Source organism: Onychostoma macrolepis, chromosome 25, assembly GCF_012432095.1.
Source record: "Onychostoma macrolepis isolate SWU-2019 chromosome 25, ASM1243209v1, whole genome shotgun sequence".
Lineage (NCBI taxonomy): Eukaryota > Metazoa > Chordata > Actinopteri > Cypriniformes > Cyprinidae > Onychostoma > Onychostoma macrolepis.
Genome location: NC_081179.1, coordinates 11,972,420 through 11,992,721, shown reverse-complemented (window position 1 = coordinate 11,992,721; position 20,302 = coordinate 11,972,420). Strand labels below are relative to the sequence as shown.

The 20,302-nt window shown below is 38.0% G+C and overlaps 1 protein-coding gene across 3 annotated transcripts in view; it reads right to left on the bottom strand.

Annotated features, from left to right (window-relative positions):
* Positions 1-610: 610 nt before the first annotated feature.
* tmtc3 (transmembrane O-mannosyltransferase targeting cadherins 3) overlaps positions 611-20,302 on the bottom strand; it is a 38,383-nt gene continuing 18,691 nt past the window's right edge. For all 3 annotated transcript variants that reach the window (XM_058766442.1, XM_058766439.1, XM_058766440.1), the window contains exons 6-14: positions 16,877-17,049; positions 13,804-14,056; positions 9,432-9,580; positions 9,228-9,348; positions 8,878-8,989; positions 7,446-7,549; positions 6,174-6,343; positions 5,301-5,527; positions 611-3,672 (exon numbers count right to left, since the gene is read on the bottom strand). In XM_058766442.1, coding sequence (XP_058622425.1) covers positions 2,810-3,672; positions 5,301-5,527; positions 6,174-6,343; positions 7,446-7,549; positions 8,878-8,989; positions 9,228-9,348; positions 9,432-9,580; positions 13,804-14,056; positions 16,877-17,049 — 2,172 coding nt within the window. In that variant the 3' untranslated portion in view covers positions 611-2,809. The remainder of the gene's footprint in view (positions 3,673-5,300; positions 5,528-6,173; positions 6,344-7,445; positions 7,550-8,877; positions 8,990-9,227; positions 9,349-9,431; positions 9,581-13,803; positions 14,057-16,876; positions 17,050-20,302) is intronic.

Here is a 20,302-nt window from a genome sequence, read left to right as displayed (position 1 = left end):
TCCAATAATATAAATCGTGCTCTCACATGGACTAAAAGCATAATCATGTTAAACATCTTGTGTGATCAAATGTCAATGTGATGACAATCTTGTTTCTTGAACTGGGAGCTCTGCAGCCCATTTCAAACTCAAGTTCCTGTGGTTTAGTCTCATCAGCCAGCCAGATACTGCGTATAATTACATTTGCGATGGATCTCACTGTTTTTCAACAAATCCTAGTTATGGGCCCTTTCACTCTTAGCATAAGCCTATTTCCACAAAAATCCGGCGGCTTGGGTTAATGGGTTACACAAAGATTTGTTAATTACCAAGATCAGTATCATGCCAAATTGTTCAACAAATACAACAAAGTGCTACTTGTTTGAAGTGAGCTTCATTACACACATATAACATTACAGCGAGCGCCATTGCAACACAAGCTCAAGTCTGAAACCTGAGGCCTTAAGAAAAATGAGTTACAGCCTTTGGGCAGCACGCAATTCAAAAGCGTGGGTGAATAATCTTGGACAGTATGGATTTTGCAGATCGAAAATTTATCATTTCTCTGTGCTGGTAACTCAAAACTCGTTTGCAGTTGCCAGAATGCATAAAAAGTGGCATTTATGAGACATTTGTGATGCAAGTAATTTTTTATTGGAAAACTGTAGGCCCCTCCACCACTCATAAGTCAAAACATTAGTCCAAATAAAAAGGTAAATACTATAAATCAAGATGTAAGAAATTGGATATGGGGTGAAAGCACAGCATGAGTAAACATGAGGAAAGAGTCCAAAAACATCATAAAGATTCAAGCTGAGCTGAGGGAAACACGAACAGCTGAATTAGAGTTGAGTGAGATGATTTAATGGGAAATGAACTCCCAACACTATATATTTGAGGATTAATATGATACAGCCATGTAAATCTGTCCTTATAAACTATCAAACTGACAATAAAAATTTTTTTTTTATTTATTTATTTTTTTTCAATGTTGCTAACAAGGTGCAGCGATTCAGGTTTCTTGTTCAAGTTTTATGAGTGAACATCTCAAATGGCAAAACAGCCGATAGCACTGTGAACTACATGAGTCCGCTACTTAATCAGACAGTTTTGCTACTTAAAGTGGCTTTATTACTTTAACGCAACAAAATATCACATCATATGTGCCCCACATTAGTGTTAACACTGCTAGTGTTGTAGAATATATGGAAATGCACTCTCACAGGCTTTGAGGACTCTGCCTTGACAGATCAGTGAGCTCTCAGGTACCTTTTTTCTTTGTTAAGATCTTCAGAAAGGTCAGAGGAGATAGAGTAAGATATTTCAGGGCTTGCCTTCAAAGTAAACAGTAAAACGGCGACAGCACATGGTTGTTTCGGCTTCACAGGAAACAATATGCCCAACTCAACTGTAAGCGCAACATGAATATATGAAGTTCATCTGCAGCACATTAGAATACTGAAGTAACACACTAGCGTGTGATCTTGGCTTAGGAATTGAATGATTGATTCTTTCCAAATAGAAAAAAAAAAGTTATGGTCTACACTGTGATGTTCAGCATATTAAATGGCCAGTTCACCCAAAATGACAATACTGTCATCATTTACTCACCCCCATGTCACTTCAAACACATATAAAAGACATTTAAGAACTGTTCTATTCATTCCCGTCAACGCAAATGTAATGAATGAAGACTACGGTTTAAAAAAACATTGTAGTTTGTAGTTTTCTTTTGAAGTCATTTGGTAACTTTGCATGAGAAAAACACCAAAATTAAAGTCATTTGAAAATTTGCATATGACATTTTTGCATCATGTATAACAGTACATTTGAGTAAAAAGTGTCTTATGTTCCACTGAAGTCGTCAGTCATACAGGTTTTGAATGACATGAGGGTTAGTAAATGATGACAGATGTTTAGTTTTGAGTGAATTATTCCTTTAAAGTTTTTTTCCCGATTATTGTCTGATTATAATTAGGGAAAGATCTTTGTGGGAGAACAAGAAACAGAGTCAAAAGCCACGAAAACCTTAAATAGTAAAGAAAAACTCCAAAGAAAAAGGAAAAAGTCTGTCTCTGCATGACCAATCTGTGAAATCAGTTAGAGCCCAAACGGTATTCAAACCATACAGAAAAATCCCATAAGCCTGCAAAAAGAGGGCTGGAGAAGGGAGGTGACCCTAATTCAGAATGAGATTATTGTCAGAGGATATAATTAAACACTGACACCATTTGGTTAAAAAAAAAAAAAAAAACAGCAATAATGACACATGAACAAACAGCAGCAGAGAATTGGAGGAAGTGCAGTGATGTCATGCAAAGAGGCAGAGGAGTCTGCTGAGCTAAATTACAACAGCCATGTGACGGACCACCCAGAGGCCCTGCTATAAAATGAGCTGAATGATTTTACCAATACTTTATTTGTGATTATGAGTAATACTTGCCTGTGATATGGTAAATTAAAACAAACAAGTGAAAAAACTAATCCAGTGACTCAAAAATAGATAATCATAAATAAACAATATGGTAATAAACGATTTTAAGTAGGGATTCTTTAAAAAAAAAAAAAGTACCTAATTTTGTGCTTTTTCAGCGCATGTTGTGAGTACACACCTGGTTTCCCTTTTCAGCCGAACAGCTTTACATAATTAAAGCTGTGGAAAAAGGAGGTATACCACACAATATATAAAAGACACAAAACAAATCAAACAAAAGCGCCACGAAACATGCATATTCAAGGTCTCAATTAAAAACCCAAAAAAAACCAAGAGTCTCGTTCTTGCACTTTAAATAGTTATATATAAAAATAGTGTGGTGGTTGATAAACAAGGTTAATCGCTGCTTAATATGCGTTCAATCTCCTCCAGTCTCTTCAAGGCAGCCGCCCTTTTCTTTTCTATATCTTTAATCTCTTTTGTGGATTTGCTCTTAGTCCGCTTGTCAGGCTGGCCCGCTTCCAACTTCTTTGATTGGCCGTGGCTCTGGCTGCTGATGCTTTCTTTGGGGGAGGATTTCCTCATATTCTTCTCCTTCCTGGCCCCCTCCCCTGCTCCTGAGGCAACTCCCTGCTCTTCCTCCTCCTCCTGTTTGTCCTGTTGTTGTTGCTCTTGCTTGTCCGATTCACTACCACCCTCTTTTGGTGCAATCGGCTGGCCCGCGGCACTCATGGCAGCCATTTTGTTACGTACGATGGCAAGGTGCCGTCGGATGTACTCTTCGTGCGGGGCCATGGCAAGAGTCTCCACCAGACAGTGCTCGGCACGCTCGAGCTCCCGTTCTTCGAAGTACACCACACAGAGGTTATGCTTGGCCTGCACGTTGCTGGGGTCCATGTTCAAGATGCGTTCGAAACAGGCCTTGGCGCCACGTGTATCCTTGCGGTGGTTCATGAGGATGTCTCCCTTGAGGATCAGGCCTTTGACATGCTCCGGGTGGTACCGCAGCAGCTCCTCAAGCACCGGGAGAGCATCCAGTTCACGTTGCGACTGAGAGTAGAGCAGGGCCAAGTTAAACAAAGCGCTGCGGAAGCCGGGTTGCAGTCGAATGGCCTTCCGCATCCAGCGCTCGGCCTCTTCGTTTTCGTTAGCATCCATTGCCAGCATGCCCAGGTTGAAGTAGCCGTTAGCATCATCTGGCTCTTCTTTCACGTAGGTAAGAAAGCGACGGTTTGCCTCTGGACGAAATTTTGCCTCGCCTGTTAAAGAAGAACATTAGGAGATGTAAATATTACAATTAAATTAATTCAAGTCAAACTGCTAAACAATTAAGGAGAATCCAGACTGTCCTCATTTTACAATCCCATGTAAGTTTCCTTTTCTTTTTTAAGTGGAGCACAAAAGTTATTCATACCATATTGTAAAAACATAAAAACACAATAAAAGTGAATGTTGGAAAGGAGGTTTTTCCCTTTCATTTTAGTATTGTAATAAAGCAACCAAACAAAAAACAAATGGCACGAGAGTACTGTCACCAGACGCCTTCGTGCTGTAAATCTTTTAAGCTACTAAAGTCAAATAAATTAAAACGTTGCATAATTCAGATAAACTTAACCCACATGGATTAGTTATGCTTTTTTCTTGTGTCAAAAGCCTGACACCACTATCTCTAGTATTTTGGCTCGGTTATTTGGCTTTGTAACAAGATCTACGTTGTTCACCATCCTATGTTGCAACAATAGGGTCACAACGAGGGTAAGGAGTGTCGGTCAGCTTTTTCTCACCCCTTGAAGACTGTTCAGAATAACTACTGTAGGCTAAAAATGGGGAAACTGTGGAAAGCAGGTTACATTTAAAACAAACTTGCTTTTATTTGAAAACCAATACGAATGGGCACAACTACGAAACCAAATGAAAGAATAACAGTTGTGTCAAGCAGACCTGTGAATTGATCACAAAATGCTTCCTCAGTCACATGATTAAACAGTCTGTACAACAGGCCTAAAACCATGTGCAAATAGAGCCGTTGTATTCGTAGTATTTACATTGTAGCAGCGTAGGTGTGCTAATCTCAGAAAAATGACAAACTAATGCCTTACTCGAACTGCAAGAATCCATCAGTCTTTCCTGCTATTCAAAGCTAAGAATGAAAAAAAAAAATGGCATAAAACTCAAAGTTAGGGTCAATGAGTCACATTCAATTTAAACTTATTGCTTTTGGATCAAATGCTAACATTCTTAGGCATGGGAACATGACTGAATTAGGTGAGAGGTTGCTGCCTTACCTTGGGGTGGCACGCAAAGAATCCACAGTTTAATAACTTGGCTTACGCTCCTGACGTCCAACCTCATGTGAATCAAATATTAACTAGCAAACTGTCACTTTCACAGAGCTTACTGAACACCTCACCGTTTCTTGTAATGGACCCAATGTTTTTTTGGAGATCTGATAAATAAAAAATTTGGAAGTGTATTCTGCAACATTATTTCCCCAGAATCTAGTGAGCTGCATACATACGTATGTGGTACAGATTTTAAGGCATCAAATGGCAAACTTCTGACGCAAACAGTAAGTCTCATAGCCAAAGATGCACAGCCAAATTTGAAAGCATCATAGCATGCATATTTCATGGATAAGGCAGCCAAAGACTTCAAGATAGTGGATGAAGTGAGCATATAATGTCGACTATAAATAAACTTAATGTGTTATAAAGGGTATCAACTGCTAGTTTAGTGCCTGCGTGCCACACAAAATTGCTGCTTTTGTAGAGCGTTCCAAGTTACTTAAGGAGTTGTATGAAGGTGCAGCAGTCTATGTAGGCAGCTCATTAGGTTTTGTGACAGAGCTAACTTCGTTTCTTGGTTCAAATTGCCATTGCCCACACACCTGACTCTTGCATGAGAAGCGCTGAGTTGAAGAGTGCTAGTTTGTGGTGTGGATTCAGGTCCAGTGCACGATTAAAGTTTCTCAGAGCCTCTGAGGGGTCCTTCATCTCAATATTGACAATTGCCAGATTGTACCAGAGGTCTGCATTGGTATGGTCCAACTCCAGAGCTCGTAGGTAGGCGTCCTTCGCCTCACTGGGCTTGTTCATTTTCAGCAGAAGCTCCCCTCTGAGTTTTAAAAGAAACAAAAATACATTTTTGGAATACCTCTATTGCAGGACATCTCGGAAATCTAACACACATGTACAACAAGAAAGATGGTTTCTTTAAGCGATATTTTCTTAGCAAATAGTTTGAGTAATACAAAGGTTTTGTTTCGATTTTTTCTCTGGTTTGCCTGAATATCAGAGAAATCCTGATATTCATGAGAAGCAAGGCATTCCAGTAAATCCACTTTCAATAGCTTATCTAATCAACATTTCATTAGCAGGATGAAACATGTAGAGAGAAATCACAGTGTGAAGGCCAAGTAAATTTTCACGATGCAAAATATAACTAAAACAGCGAACACCACGATACTCTTACTGTGGCATGTGATGTAGGCACATATCTTTGAGGAATGTTTTCTAACGAATAGCAAAAAAGATCTAGGATGGGTGTTAAATTGTAAGACACGGGTGCTCAATTCTTTTCAACAACTGTATCTCTTGAATATCATCCAGTGTATACATGGGCTACAAAAAACCATGACTCAACCTCATCAAAGCCAAAATACTGTCTGAACTACAACTCATTCAGCTTCACTTGGCCATGTCAGCGAGCATGCAAGTATACAAACACATTTTTGACCCTGTCAGAGCGAATGAAGACTTACCGACTGATGTAGGCTTGCTTGAAGTCCGGTCTCATGCTGATGGCCTGCCTATAGAGTTGGTCGGCTTCCTCCAGGCGGGAGTCATTCGCCCGAATTAGGTTTGCCAGGTTAATGTAGACGTTCAGATGGTTGGGGGCCACACGGGTTGCATACTTCTTCCCTGGAATGATCTGCCAATTTGTTTTGGAAAGGTTTTAAGGATTTACATTTATACATTTGACTCTAAGAATAACAATAATATACTAAGTATGGTCTTTCCGTACATTCCAACATGAAATATTGACCCATGTGAAGTTAAAGGTCATAAGTGTGGTTTCAAAAAGAGTCAAGCAGATCATATGAATGAAATAGTCAATATGCTTTAGGTACATCAAAGCTTGCTACTGGCTAATCAGATGCAAACCGCATTGAGGGGCATTCACTTTCTAGAGATCATCTGATTGGACTAAAATCTGTGTCGTGCAGTCTTGGAGTCATAAATATGTTGAGCTCATTTTTGTAAAGGGAAAGGGAAGTCGTGGCCTAATGGTTAGAGAGACTTTCACTTTCATTTAAAATGCACACACTACTGTTAAAAAATTTGGGGTCAATACGATTTAAAAAAAAAAAAAAAGAAATCATTACTTTTATTTAATAAGGATGCACTAACTTGACAAATACATTTGTTTCTTTATAACAAACGCTGTTCTTTCATTGAAGTATTCTGAAAAAACAAGCAGAACCTTACTAGCATATAGATGAACGCTAATACACATGGACTAAAAGCCACAAACTATTTCTTATTCAGTTTAGACAGTTTTTTACTTTATTTATGGGCTTTTTCACCTTTTATTTATATAAAATAGAGAAAGTGGGAACAAGATTTCAGATCTTTTAACAGTCCCTGTGAGCCAATAATTCGTAGACCAAAACTTCCCTTAAAATTTGATTACCTTCTTTAAAATTACAGACGAGTTTGTTTGGTTTTGTAACATTCAGGCAGTCATAGTTTATCTTGAGATAAGCTAGGTCATTGTCTTGCACCATGCAACACAATGGCAGTGCAAAATTAAGACTGTTGCATTTGGCTCAGAGGAATGTAGTAGGAGAGGAGAACAGGAAAGGAGGTAACAAGTTTTCTTGTGCTGGACAGCAAATCATATCTGAACTGCATATCTACTAATAAACAGAAGACTGCTCAGAAGATCATTATTAGTTAGGAGATAAAATTATTTTATTGGCAAGCTAAATATAAACAGAAACTCTCTTTTTTTTCTCATGGGGGTTTCATACCTGTGGCATAAGGGATTTTGCAATTAGATATGCCTCCTCTGCCTCTCTGGACCTGTTAAGGTTTTTGTAGGTTCTCCCAACGTTCATGTGGGCCCCAATGTCATCTTAGAAGAGGACAACATGTTTAGTATAGAGTCATAAATCAAGAAAATAGCACAGACTAAACCTCAAAGACAGAGTAGATAGTGGAATGTGAATTATACGGCTTGAGTGCAACAAATAATAATGGTTACAGAGCGCTGACCAGTTTAATACTCAGTTGGGATGTGAACAGACGGGAAAGACCGGGAAGAGGAAAAGCCCCTCCTGTGAAAGTGCTCCCTTTACAACCTTTTACAGCCATGTGGCCCATGTAACCTCAACCAACAGCATCAGTAGGTTTTGATGTGTTAAACTGATAATACTACCAGCATTTTCTAAGAAACGCCTGGCCACACTCAAGCAGTACAGAGTTCTTGTTATGAAAAGCAAACTGATGTGTATAGATAGCCTGCCCAGGATTTCCTCATTCATTAATGTGCTTACAGAGCTAATCTGGGAAAAAACACATCTTGGGTGGATCTCTTAAGTCACGTTAGCTCAATAAACCAACATAACTTAAACAATTAAAGACAATAGTCGAATGGCTTTGGCAGACACAGCCGTCTTCCTCACAGTTAGTCTGACAGAAGTGCAGAAAAGCCAATACTAAACCTAAATCCTCATCTTCTCAAAACACTAAAGTGCGAAAATAGTTTTATATGCCAATGTTTTCATACGGTCCCAAGAAACACTACTTCTCGTTAGCTTAAACACAATTTGAAGTTGTCTTTACCATCATGCCTCCAAACTTATTATAATATGGCAGAATTTCCCACACCTCCCTAAAACAACATATCCAATGGTGAGTTTTGTTTAAAATAAACTCCATTTTAACTTCCTCTGCCAAAACTTTCTAAAGAACTGATGGAAATATTACACATGCAAGCCTTTTTAGTATATTGTGTCTGTGGAAAACAATGTGGTGCAAAATCGTTCTCAGAGACGCACTATCATTTATCATTAGCCTAAAAAAAAACTTGAAGTCCAGATAAATTAAGATTGGCCTCATTTACTTTCTTAATATTGTTATTGTGAAAGATTCATTGGTGCTGAAATTTGTTTTCATAATCTTGAATTAAAAGGTAACAACTTGTTCTTCTTCTGAAACAATTTTCCTTTGATGCCACATGCCTATTAGATAATATTAGCCAAACGGCTAATTAAGCACTTAGTCTGGCTCCATAAACAGAATGTACTCCAATAAACTCCCAATGACATAAAATCCCCATTCTACATTTTTTCCTCATTCAATAACCTGTTTAATGCACAAATACACAACCAATATGGTCACATTAACTTTAAAGATACTAGGGTAAACTTTAAAAGATAATCTGGTAAATGAGTCAATTACCTGGTTGCACTCTTGTGGCCTGAAGGAAGTATCTCAATGCTCTCTCGTAACTGTTCTGATTCTCCAAAGCATGTCCCACATTGTTCCAGAGTTTGGCATTGTTCCTGTTCACCTTGAGGAAAACAATTTGAAAATGCTTCAGGCCAGGCCAGGCTGACATGACATAAATCATATTTTCCAGACATCATTTCATTGTACTCTTGTTAACGTATGGATTCGCTCTTTGATACAAGGCAGCGAGCTGGATTTATTCAAAGTAATGATCTCAAAATACAAGCAAACGATATGTATGAGCCTGTGGCCAGATGTACATCTATAAACGAATAATGTGTCCTTGGATGTGTTCGTACTTTCAGTGCAGATGTAAAAAGTGTGTATTCGGACTCCCAATCCCAGTTTCTGTTGAAAGTCTTCACGGCGTGTGTTGTTAGAAGAACTCCCATGAGCAACCAAGACATTTTCTTTAGGCCTCTGGATAATGTCACAAAAACAGGGAATGAGACTCTGAACAAGTCATTTAAAGGGAATAAGGTATTCGTTTAAAGAATGTTTACCCTCTTTGGGACAGGAGTTTAAATCCATGGGCTACCAAAACACAAAATCCCATGCTGGGCACATACAGGACCCTTTCGGCTACAACAAAGCCCACGGGGAAAAACAGGTTGGACGCAGGGATAAAAGGAAGGACGATCAGCGACAGTGCCTAAAGGAAACAAAAAGGCCAGAGAAATAAGTAAAATATTTGTATTAAATGAATAGTTCATCCAAAAATGGAAATGTGTGATTCTTTGAGAATGTTAATTCAAAAAATAACAAGCACAATGTACATACATATTTCTTGCTTTAAAAGAAAAAGCATTAATCAGTTAATAAAAAGGAGAATAGTACTGTGTAGTTTTTCCACACTGAACAAAATACTTTCACAACAGTGATTAAACGCACAGCTCATATCTTAGATGCCTTCTGGAGACGTTTATCATAGGCTATTTACGTAACTTCCTTTTGATCTTCAGCAATAACACAGTAAATTATGCTCATGACCAGGGGTCTGTCCCAAGGAGAACGCATCATAAAGGAATAATAGAGTATAAAAAGGAGAGAAATCTTTTCTTTCATCTGTGGAACACATAAGGAGAGATTCTGAAAAATACCTCTTTATTATTGCTTTTTGGTCACTCTGAGCTTTAAAAAGTACAGTAAAAGTTACTTTATGTACTATATTACAAGTCTTCTAACATCATATGACAGCTTTGTACAAATTAAAATTTTATTTGTTATTCATAGATAAATGTACTGAGAAGAGCTTTAATGAATGTCAAAAATTTTAATAATGCTAAAACAATACGTTTAGGTCCATTTCTCACACAAAGTTATCACATGGCTTCAGGAAACTTAGAACAAGTCATATTTACTATTTACATATTTACAAGTCGAGCACTTTTAAGATTTCTTTGTAAACATTTATTGGAATTGCACAGAAAAAACAACCAGCACTTTGAAACATTGTTCGCATGTTCTTTGTGAACATACATTAAAGGGATAGTTCAGCCAAAAATTAAGACTTTGTCATCAATTACTCATGTTGTTCCAGACCTGTGTGAGTTTCTTTCTTTTGTTGAACACAATTTTGAATTATATTTTGATAAATGTGGTTGCATGGAAAATAATATGGAAGTCAATGGCTACAAGCAAGTGTTAGGCTACCAACATTCTTCAAACAACTTTACTTGATTTATCTTATCTTTTGTGTTCAATTGCAACCTTTAGGTTACGAGTCCGACTCTCTATTCAATTATCTTTTGCAACATGTAAATGATTAAATGAGTAAATTATAAGTTTGATTTTTGGGTGAACTATTTCTTAAAGATATTAAGATTTAAAATACCATTTAGTATACGGCTTTACAGTCTCTTTGTGCAAGCTTCAGGAATTTTTTTTTTTTTTTTTTCGTTTCTCAAGACTATCAAGCCTTCAAACACAGTACTTGACCCCCTATGCGAAAGTGAAAATCATTGCCCATTCAAAAAAGAAATGACCTGATTTTCCCTAGCTCTTTGAAATCTAATGAGGGGAAGTAGAAACGCCAGTCTCTCTGGCAATCCAATCAGGGATTTGTCTAAGTGGCAACTCTGAGTGGGCACAAAAACGGCCCAGTAAACCAAGAAATTCCATAAGCAAAAATCTTGGATTTAAATGTTCTCATTGTTTGCTTCAGACAAGCTTGTGCAGGTCTGAATGCTAATCACTATGGTTTCATAAAGCTTTGTCTGAAACCAAGACCATGAGTTTGATTAATCTGGAACTAAACCCACTTATACATGCTTGACCTGTAAGACAAGTGCAAGAAAACTACCAGGCCACATAATCACGACGGTCCGAGAACATTTCTCCAAGTGGTGGCAACATTGAAACAGATATGATTAATTCAACACAAATGAGAACATGTCATTGCAGTGCTCCTCAAACATGGTCCTTCTCATCAAAACCACAAGCAAACACGCCTGTCTTGCACAATGCATGCCAGGCCACAAGATGTAAGATTGGGATTATAGGTTTTATGTACGAAAAGCACCTTATGACAAGGTGATGGATCAGGATTTTTTGAAACACTGAACCCCTGCGAGGGCACAGCCCTTGGACACCCTGTTTTGACGAACAAAATTTTGTTTTGTCTAGCTACGGCTAATCTCGCCCGGTTTATGAGCAGAAGATTCGCTTTTCAAAGCCCACTCATATTTATGAGTTTATCATCAAGTAAACCACAGGATGCCGTATAGATGAGGCTTTTTTTTTTCTTTTTTTTTTATAAATCAAGCCATCCCGAAAAAACAGGGGCATTCATCTCACATTGTGCGGTCTTGAAAGCAAATAGCAGAAATTGGTTTTGGCAGCAGCTTCAGAGTGCGTCAAGAACCAAACTGTCATGCGTTGCTTACGCAGGGGTGGATTTAACAGAGCCGAAAGCAGCAGTACAGGGAACATCATATTTATCCAATTTGCTTGACGTTTCAGAGACCAAAATCAATCTTGATGAAAGAAGTTCCTGCACAAACAAAAGCTTTGTCTGCGGTTATCATAAGCTGCGCGCGCTGCGTGCTGTTTGGTTGCTTTGGAACATGCAACACGAAAAAAAAGAAAGAAAAAAAAAAAAAACACTTCACAGTCAAATTAGCCAAACTTTCACAAAAGTGTTTCCTGTTTGCTCAGAGTAAGTGTCGAGGGCCTGCGCATAGGGAATCATTAAAATAACTAACCGTGGCCAAATAAAACAGATCCGGATGAATATCCTCATGCAACCTGTTCTCTGTCTCCTAACTATGCAGACCAGAGCAAAATGTTAATACCCAAGCCCTCCTCCTTCATCATTGCGAACTGTCCATTAATAATGATTTGTGGCCCCCTGGTCTCGAAAGGCGGCCTTTGCCAACAGAGCGAGGAAGTTCACCAAACTCTGCTGACAGTGTGTGGAGACGCAGATGAAGAATTCATGCCGCTGTTACACAACAAACGAATGGAAAGCTGAACACACAAGACAAACGGATTTCAACTATGACATTGTGAACTCTTGCAAGCATGGAATCAGCCAGTGGTCGAACATCGGAGCTGCAATGCCAGACTATAAGACGATAAAATCTTTTTTATGATGGACGGAAAAAAACACAGCTCTTTTGGCTGTAAATTGAGAAGAATAAAATGTTGTGTGAGACTAAACATTTAAAAACATGAAATACACGTAGTTGCAGAAGTTCAATGGGGGGTCTGTGTGTACAGACAGGTGACATTAATCATGTGCTGTGGGTCACGACAAGATTCCAGAAACTGTTAAAAAAAAAAAGGTCCAGAAAGCATTGGACTGTGGATATGAAATAGCGTGAACAATTTTTAGTTGTACTTTTAGACTTCAACTCGATGATTAATACTTTGCCCAAAAATGTCCCAGTTTGGGTAGTAATTACCATCTGTTTATAATGAAAGGTTGTGACGCACATGCATTTCTAGAAATTAAGTGCCTTCTTTAACTTCCTTCTAGTTAAAACAGCCTAAAATAGCCTTTTTGTTCCCACAAGATTGCACACAAGCTGGACCAGCCTGAAAATACATGTCTTTACAGTGATTTGAAGGTAAATAGCAAAAATTATGTTGTCAGATTGTATTACTGATTTGCTGTGACTGAAACGTAATCTAGACAAACAGGGTTTAAAATGAATTCAGCCACCGAGTGCCAAATGAGAGTAAAAACTGGCTTCAACAAAGATGTAAAATGTGATACACATGTAAAAAAAAAAATACACATTTTAATAAAGATTATGAAGAATGAAGAAACATTTATGGCAAGTATGGTCAATTCACTTGCAAAAATATATTTTCTAATTTAAAAAAAAAAAAAAAGTGTCAGTGCTGATAGCCTTGTGGGCAGTGCACCGACATATCCCGAGTTCGAATCCTGGCTCGAGAACCTTTCCTGATTGCAGGAAAGGAGCGGAGCAACTTACATACAGGGAATCTAAGGGATACCCAGTGAGTTTCCAGTAATTTGCTCAAATCACTGAAGCAGACACATCTCGCATCTCCAGTTCCTTTATTTTCTTTCTATTTACGAGGAATACATAATTCAAGACTAAGTTCACTTGGAATTGGATAAAAACACCCCTAAATTGTATCTGACAGATTTCAAATAAGACTGGGGATGATATATTATTTCAAACTGTTTTTGAGTAAACAATTTCCCCTTTGTGTTTTCTTGTGCATTTATACATACAACTGTAATAAAAATCAGAATCAACATCTCATTCAAGTCCCGCTTACAGAAATGCATTTCCACTAAACAAAAAGTTCACATTTATATTTGAAGAACCCATTTAGATCTTAATGTTCCTTTTGTTTATAAATAATCAGATTTTCCATAAGCCCCACCCACTAACGTACCATCATGACGATCTTTGCAGAGCTGTGGCCGTACCAAAGGCTGTGATAAGCCAGGAGGCTCAACATGGCGTAAAATACCACTGTGGCGAGGTTGCGAGGGTCCAGCAGTGACTCCACAAGGGGGATAGTGCCCATTGTCCAGTCACAACACAGCTCAGAGGGGTTGAGCAGCAGCCAAGCGTTTACTGGCAGGAGGTAGTTGAAGGTCAGCTGCCTGGTCGGGGTGGAGCTGACGGCAGCTGGATTATCAAACCTGATGATAGATGGAATAGAATTAATGAGTACTCCTCTCCATTAAGACATTCCACACTAAAAGACACTGTTCATTTTGAAAGGTTTTTATTGATAAGAGAAATATACAGATAAGGAAAGGTATGTTTTACGTTTCACCAAATCAATTAATCAGTTAGCTCAACAAAAAGTTAGAATAACTGGTTAAATGCTCAAATAAGTGCTTGTGAACCATTAACCAATATCATAAATATAATATTTTCATGGGTCTAAGTTCAATAGAACCCAGTGGTGCCTCATTGTGTTCAGATTGGAACTTGATGTCTTGCTATTTTCAACATTCTACACTATTTAGCATTGAATTGAGAATGATTTTTAATTTCTAGTTCAGTTCCTGGATTTTAATTGGAGGTAGCAAATGGGAAATAGAACTGACATTCAAATTTAAGAAATAATCTAAAATAAATGTTGGCCTAACAGCTTTTGTTGAAAGTTTAAAAAAAGTTAATCTTGAAATAAGAAACTGCAATTCAGTAAACTTACTGTTGTTGCGAATTAAATTCAATCACATTTCAAATATGAACTGAAAAAAAGCTCATTCTTGAAATCTGAATTGTGCCCGAGCCTGCAACATACGCCCTCAGAGTACGAGTTCAGAACATAATACTGCAAGATATACATTTCTAGCAAGTAAAAAAACCCCAAAACATACTTTTATTCCTTAGTGCTGTAATTTACAGCATTTTTTTGTTGATTTAATTCAACCCATGACCATTATTCTGCAATGCATCATGTTCCCTATGCATGTGAAACCACAAAGAGGTTTAAAAGGATCCAAGCCACACTGAAAAACAGCCAGACTGAATGATGGCTAAAAAAAAAAAAAAAAAAAAAAAAAAAAATTCACCAAAACAACCATGGTGCCAAGTTGGCAAGACTGATCTGTGGAAACAGGCCATTAACTCTGATTCAAGACTCAAGAAACAGATTAAAACAAAGTGTTGATGCTCTTTGAATCACAAGCATGTAATGTTGATGGACACCCATTAACAAGAAACAAGAGCATCCTGATTTAGTAAAAAACATCAACATTAGGTTTCAAATTAAAGTGCATTTATTCATTTGGCAGCTCACATGCTTCCATTCAAGTTACAACATTACAAATTGAAGGTTAGGTTTTAAAAAAGGTACATTTAAGTACAGAATATTGACACAGGCTTTCAGTCTTCACTATCAATTCCTTATTCCTTTCAAGCTCGAGGTTAGTATTTTCCAAAGATGAAATATTTCCGCTGTTTGAAATGGACATAAACTAAAGTTTATCACTTGGCTTTCACAGAGGGGTGTGTTTTGGAGAGAGGTTTGAAGGGTGGGAGAGCCAACTGCAAGTATTAAAAATCCAATAAAAGCCTTTGCACAACCCTGTCATAAATCCAATCGCTTGGAAGAATGTTTTTGTTTTGGCTGGGACATTCCAACATTATCACAATATTCCTGAATACAACACACGCAGGGACAAAATATACTTAGAAAGTATGTTAATCCAGCGTATTATGTCTCTAGAGAGCCGTGTGATAACACTAATTCAGACGGTCGGAGACAGTCGGTGGATTATGGTCTGGGGATTAGCGATGGCTTCCGTGACGAATCCAAGAGGATTTTTCCCTCTGATCCCAATCAACTTCCCCGGGGATGATGATCAGGAGGAGTATGTCTAGGCATTTCACACAGAGCTCTTGGATTCGCAGAGACACTTGATTTGTTTAAGGGTGGGCGGAGTCAATCGCTATCTAAGCACTCCACTAGGGGCGGTTCTAGATCAGCTGATACATAGATCATCAAGTTCATTTCAGGCCTAGGGCTGTTGATGTTTACAAAAGCATCATGAGAGCTCTCATCATTTTAAAAGATTATCATGCACAGCATTACGAACGATATTCCCATAATATGATACCACAGACCTGTTTACATTCATTTGTCACATTGTTCCCATGGCGACTGATACTATTTTGGCTTGAGCTGAGAAACTCTAATCATTTCCTTTTTAAGACCATATGTTCAGTAATAAATCAGTTTATTTAAGGCAATAAAGCCACTCGGGGATGTGCATTACTCCATGCTTAATGTGACAAGTTTCCAGCAACAAACCATGTGTCCACGCTGAATATAATGATGCGTGACGTAGGGCTGCATGATTAATGGAAACAAAACAAAATCGTGATATGGCTTAGTGTGACTAATTAAATAAATATATGCATAATTATTATTATTAGAATTATTTTGTAGCCATATTGATATATAACAAAATTTGACAAATTGTGCAGCAACACAGCATTTTTAATTGCATTTTAAATTTGAATAAATTAACAGAAATTTCGCAATTTTATTTTTTCACCAAATCGTGCAGCCCTCGCATGACCTGACAATCACAGCCAGTAAGATGACAGAATGTCTAATAACAAGTATGTACAGTACCCTTCAAACGTTTGGGGTCATTAAGATTTTTTTTGTTTAAGGATGCTATAAATTGATCAATAGAGACAGTAAAGACATTTATAACATCATAAAAGATTTGTATTTCAAATAAATGTCTATACATCAAGCAATCCTGAAAAAAGTATTACCGTTTCCACTAAAATATTAAGCAGCACAACATTTTGAAAAAATTTCAAAAACATGAAAAACTTACCGACCCCCAACATAAGAAGTAGTGTTTGTTTATTGGCAATGGCTTTGAATTCAGCTAAGGCCCCACATTTCATGATTCGTGATTCACGGATTAGTTGTTTAACAATCATAGAGTAATATCCTATAATATATCCTCTAATTAGTGTATTCTCACCTGGTGAACACTGGCAACTGGGACTGAATGACCTGCACCCTGACGATGACCAGCAATAATGTGCTGATGATCAGGACAATGAGCTTCAGGAGGGTCTGGAGAACAGCATAGGGAAAACCATCTTTTCCTCTCAACACCTGAAGTAGGGTGTCGATCAGCATGGGCAGAGTGAACTGTATAAAAATTAAAGAGGAGAAAATTACATGGGCAAAGGAAATAGAATATAAGTAAATACATACATATACATGCATCTTTGATCAATGTTCATTTTGGACAGACGGCCTGATCTAGACAATGCGTTGCCATATGTTTTTCCACTTCTTAAATGATGCTCTGAACAGTACTTAGAGGGATAGATAAAGCCTTCGAAAATGTTTTTTAATAGGCTTCTAACTTGTGGTACAACTTTATCCTGGAGGCTTTTTGAAAGCACTTTTCCAAACATGGTGAACAATTTACAGTAGTAAATGCGCTACTAAAAGTGGAATCTTCAAGAAACAGCTGGTTTTATTCTTAAGTAATCAAAACCACTACAACTAACGTCAGGTGGGGCAATTAGCCTAGTGTTTGATCTGGAAGTTGATTGGTAGCACCTGATTAAGCTGATGCTGCATTCAAGTCCTCCTGAGACATTCGTACTTACGAGTTGATAAGTCGCAATAACGACGTCAGGTGCGTTCAAGTCACTTTGGTCGGAACAAGATGGCGATTTAACTTTTCTACATAAAATTCAATGATTTTTTAAACTCTACATCTACAAAATGATGAATAAAGAATGTGCACCACTGTTTTTCTTTTTCTGTTTTTATTCAATTTATGAAGGTGATTGTAAACTGAATCATTATGGCCCAGTTTCACAGACAGGGCTTAGACCAGTGGTTTTCAAACCCTGGGTCGCGAGACTTAAAAAATGGGTCAGGATGATTTAAGGAAAACATATGTAACTAAGTTCAAAACTCAGGAAAGAAGCAACTAAATAAACAACAAAATGAAAGTAACCAGCAGCCGCCTCAGGTCAGAATCAAATGTGTATTTGTGTTTGTGCTCTGTTTTTGCAGCGTTGTATATTGTAGCAAATCAGAGACATATCTGTTTATTTCTATAACACAATGGCCAATCAGAGGAGCTTTAGGGAGTCAGAATCCACTCACCGCTCAGAACGCGAGTGTTCTTGTTCAGCCCAGAGTTCTGGAAGCTCACGACGCGAATCCTCTGATTATAATGAACAAAGTGTAGGTGATGCAAATAAGAGATTAATTGTGCTGTGTTGACAGATTCATTGAATATAGTGGAATTAGAAATCGCGATAAACTGAAATGAGTGACAGCTTTTTAAGGAAGCGCACTTTGCACGCTTTCTTTGCTGTATATTAGAATTTGAATAAAAGTTTCATTTTTCATGCTGCTAAGAGGACCAATGTGGCATACTTGCAACAAACTTTCGGAAGTGACAGCCGCATATTCTCTCGAAATCGCAATGACATTGTGATAATCATAACTATGGACTGGACAAAATATGATATGTCAGAATAGATGTGCATGAAGGCAAGCACCCTCACTAATTTCAGAAGCACCTATATGCACACATATATATGGGTTTTTATAAACGTGCTTAGTAAAAAAAACATTACTGGTGTGCATCTTGAGACAAAACAAAAGCACTGATATATTTTAAGATCAGTCAGTGCAAGTTTCTTTCAGTTAAAACAGCTCAGACTTACATTTTAGTCTAGGACTAGGCTTAAGCCTTGTCTGTGAAACCGGGGGAATATGTTCTGTGGTAATTATACAGTAATATAATATTTTGTATATGTAACTCATATTTTATTTTACGTTAAAAAAAAAATTATCATTTTAGTAATTTCAACAAATTTACCATCAATACAGACGCTGCATATCTAGTCTTTGGCTGCATCCATTGCATCCAACACTTTTTCCCACTGACACGCCCCCAACTCGGAAACTCATGGGCGTTCAACTCGTAAATATGATCTATCCGACATGACTTGAACGCACCATGAGTAATGGTATACACTAATGGGCTGATCACTTTACCAAACCAGGGCCCGTATTCCTTAAGACTCTAAGAATCCTCTCAGAGAGCTCCTAATTTAGCTTAAAAATGTCTAACTAGGAGTCTTAGCTTAAAAGTGATTCAGGACCAATCTGAGAGCAACTCTGAGCGAGGAAAAGACAAAAAACTTTTATCTCAGTGAGGAGACGGCTGACCCCGTTGCTAGCTATGACACAGTCTTTTGAACAGGGCCGTCCCTGGCTGACGCGGAGCCTGCCATCGCGTTTCGGGGGTGGGGGGGCTAGGGGGGTGTCCCCCTCGGTCCGTTCGCCACAGGGCCCGGTGCGATCGCACCAGTTGCATTGCTTTTGAAGACTGTGATTGGTCGGTTGTCCAAGAAAGAAATAAAAGAGCGCTTTTAAGAGTAGGGTCTCCTAAAAGCCTTCACTTTGAAATTATAGGCATATTTTTTCCTGTTTTACCGTACTCTCTCTCTCTCACACACACACATTTTATATGTATATTTTTATTTTTTATTCACCATGCTGACATGCTTAACATATTTGATAGGAAATGAACAGCGACACAATAAGGTTCTGAAAGTGCTGTAATTGTTTGTGTGATCACTTTGCTTATAGAAGGTTGTGACAGACCCAGTGATCATCACTCCTGCATAGTTGCATTTTTCCAGTTGCTAAATATGTTAATGTAGTGATTACTTCCATTTCTGGCGCTATGGCATTTCTGCGCGGTGTCTGAGATGTTAGCGTGTCTCTAATAAGATCGGTCACAAACATGATCCCTGCACGATCTAATGTGTAGCGTCTTATTAACTCAGCCATGCATTGTGTGCAACACATCTCTTCTCCCTCTTCATGTTTCGTCCATTTTCTCCACTGCTAAAGAAACTCTTAAGCCTCTTAAAAGTCCTCGTCCGTACTCTTAACAATTTTGGACCTTAAGACCTCTTTTTAGGGTTAAGATGTTTTATGAATGACTTTTTTCTTTACTGGGATCTTTTCTTTAATTTTAAGAGAAACACCCACATTTCTAAGAATTTTGTTACTAGGAGCACCTCTTAGCACTAAGATTTTTCATGAATACGGGCCCTGGTATATGACTAATACAAAATGTAAATTAATTTAAAGGGGTCATCAAAATTCTCTTGATCTTTTCACATATAAGAGGTCATTGTACAATAAAACCTGTGAGTTTTAGAACTCAAAACTTTCTCGTTAGTCTAAATACAGCTTATAATGAAGTCAGTCTGCCAAAATGACAGCTTGTGGAATGCACAACTAAATGATGTAATAGTGTGGCTAAACACAGCCTCCACAGAGGAAGATCAACGCCTGCTTCTACAGCGCTGCCTGTTTATCCCCATCCACCGTGTTTTCGAGAGAGGTGAACGCA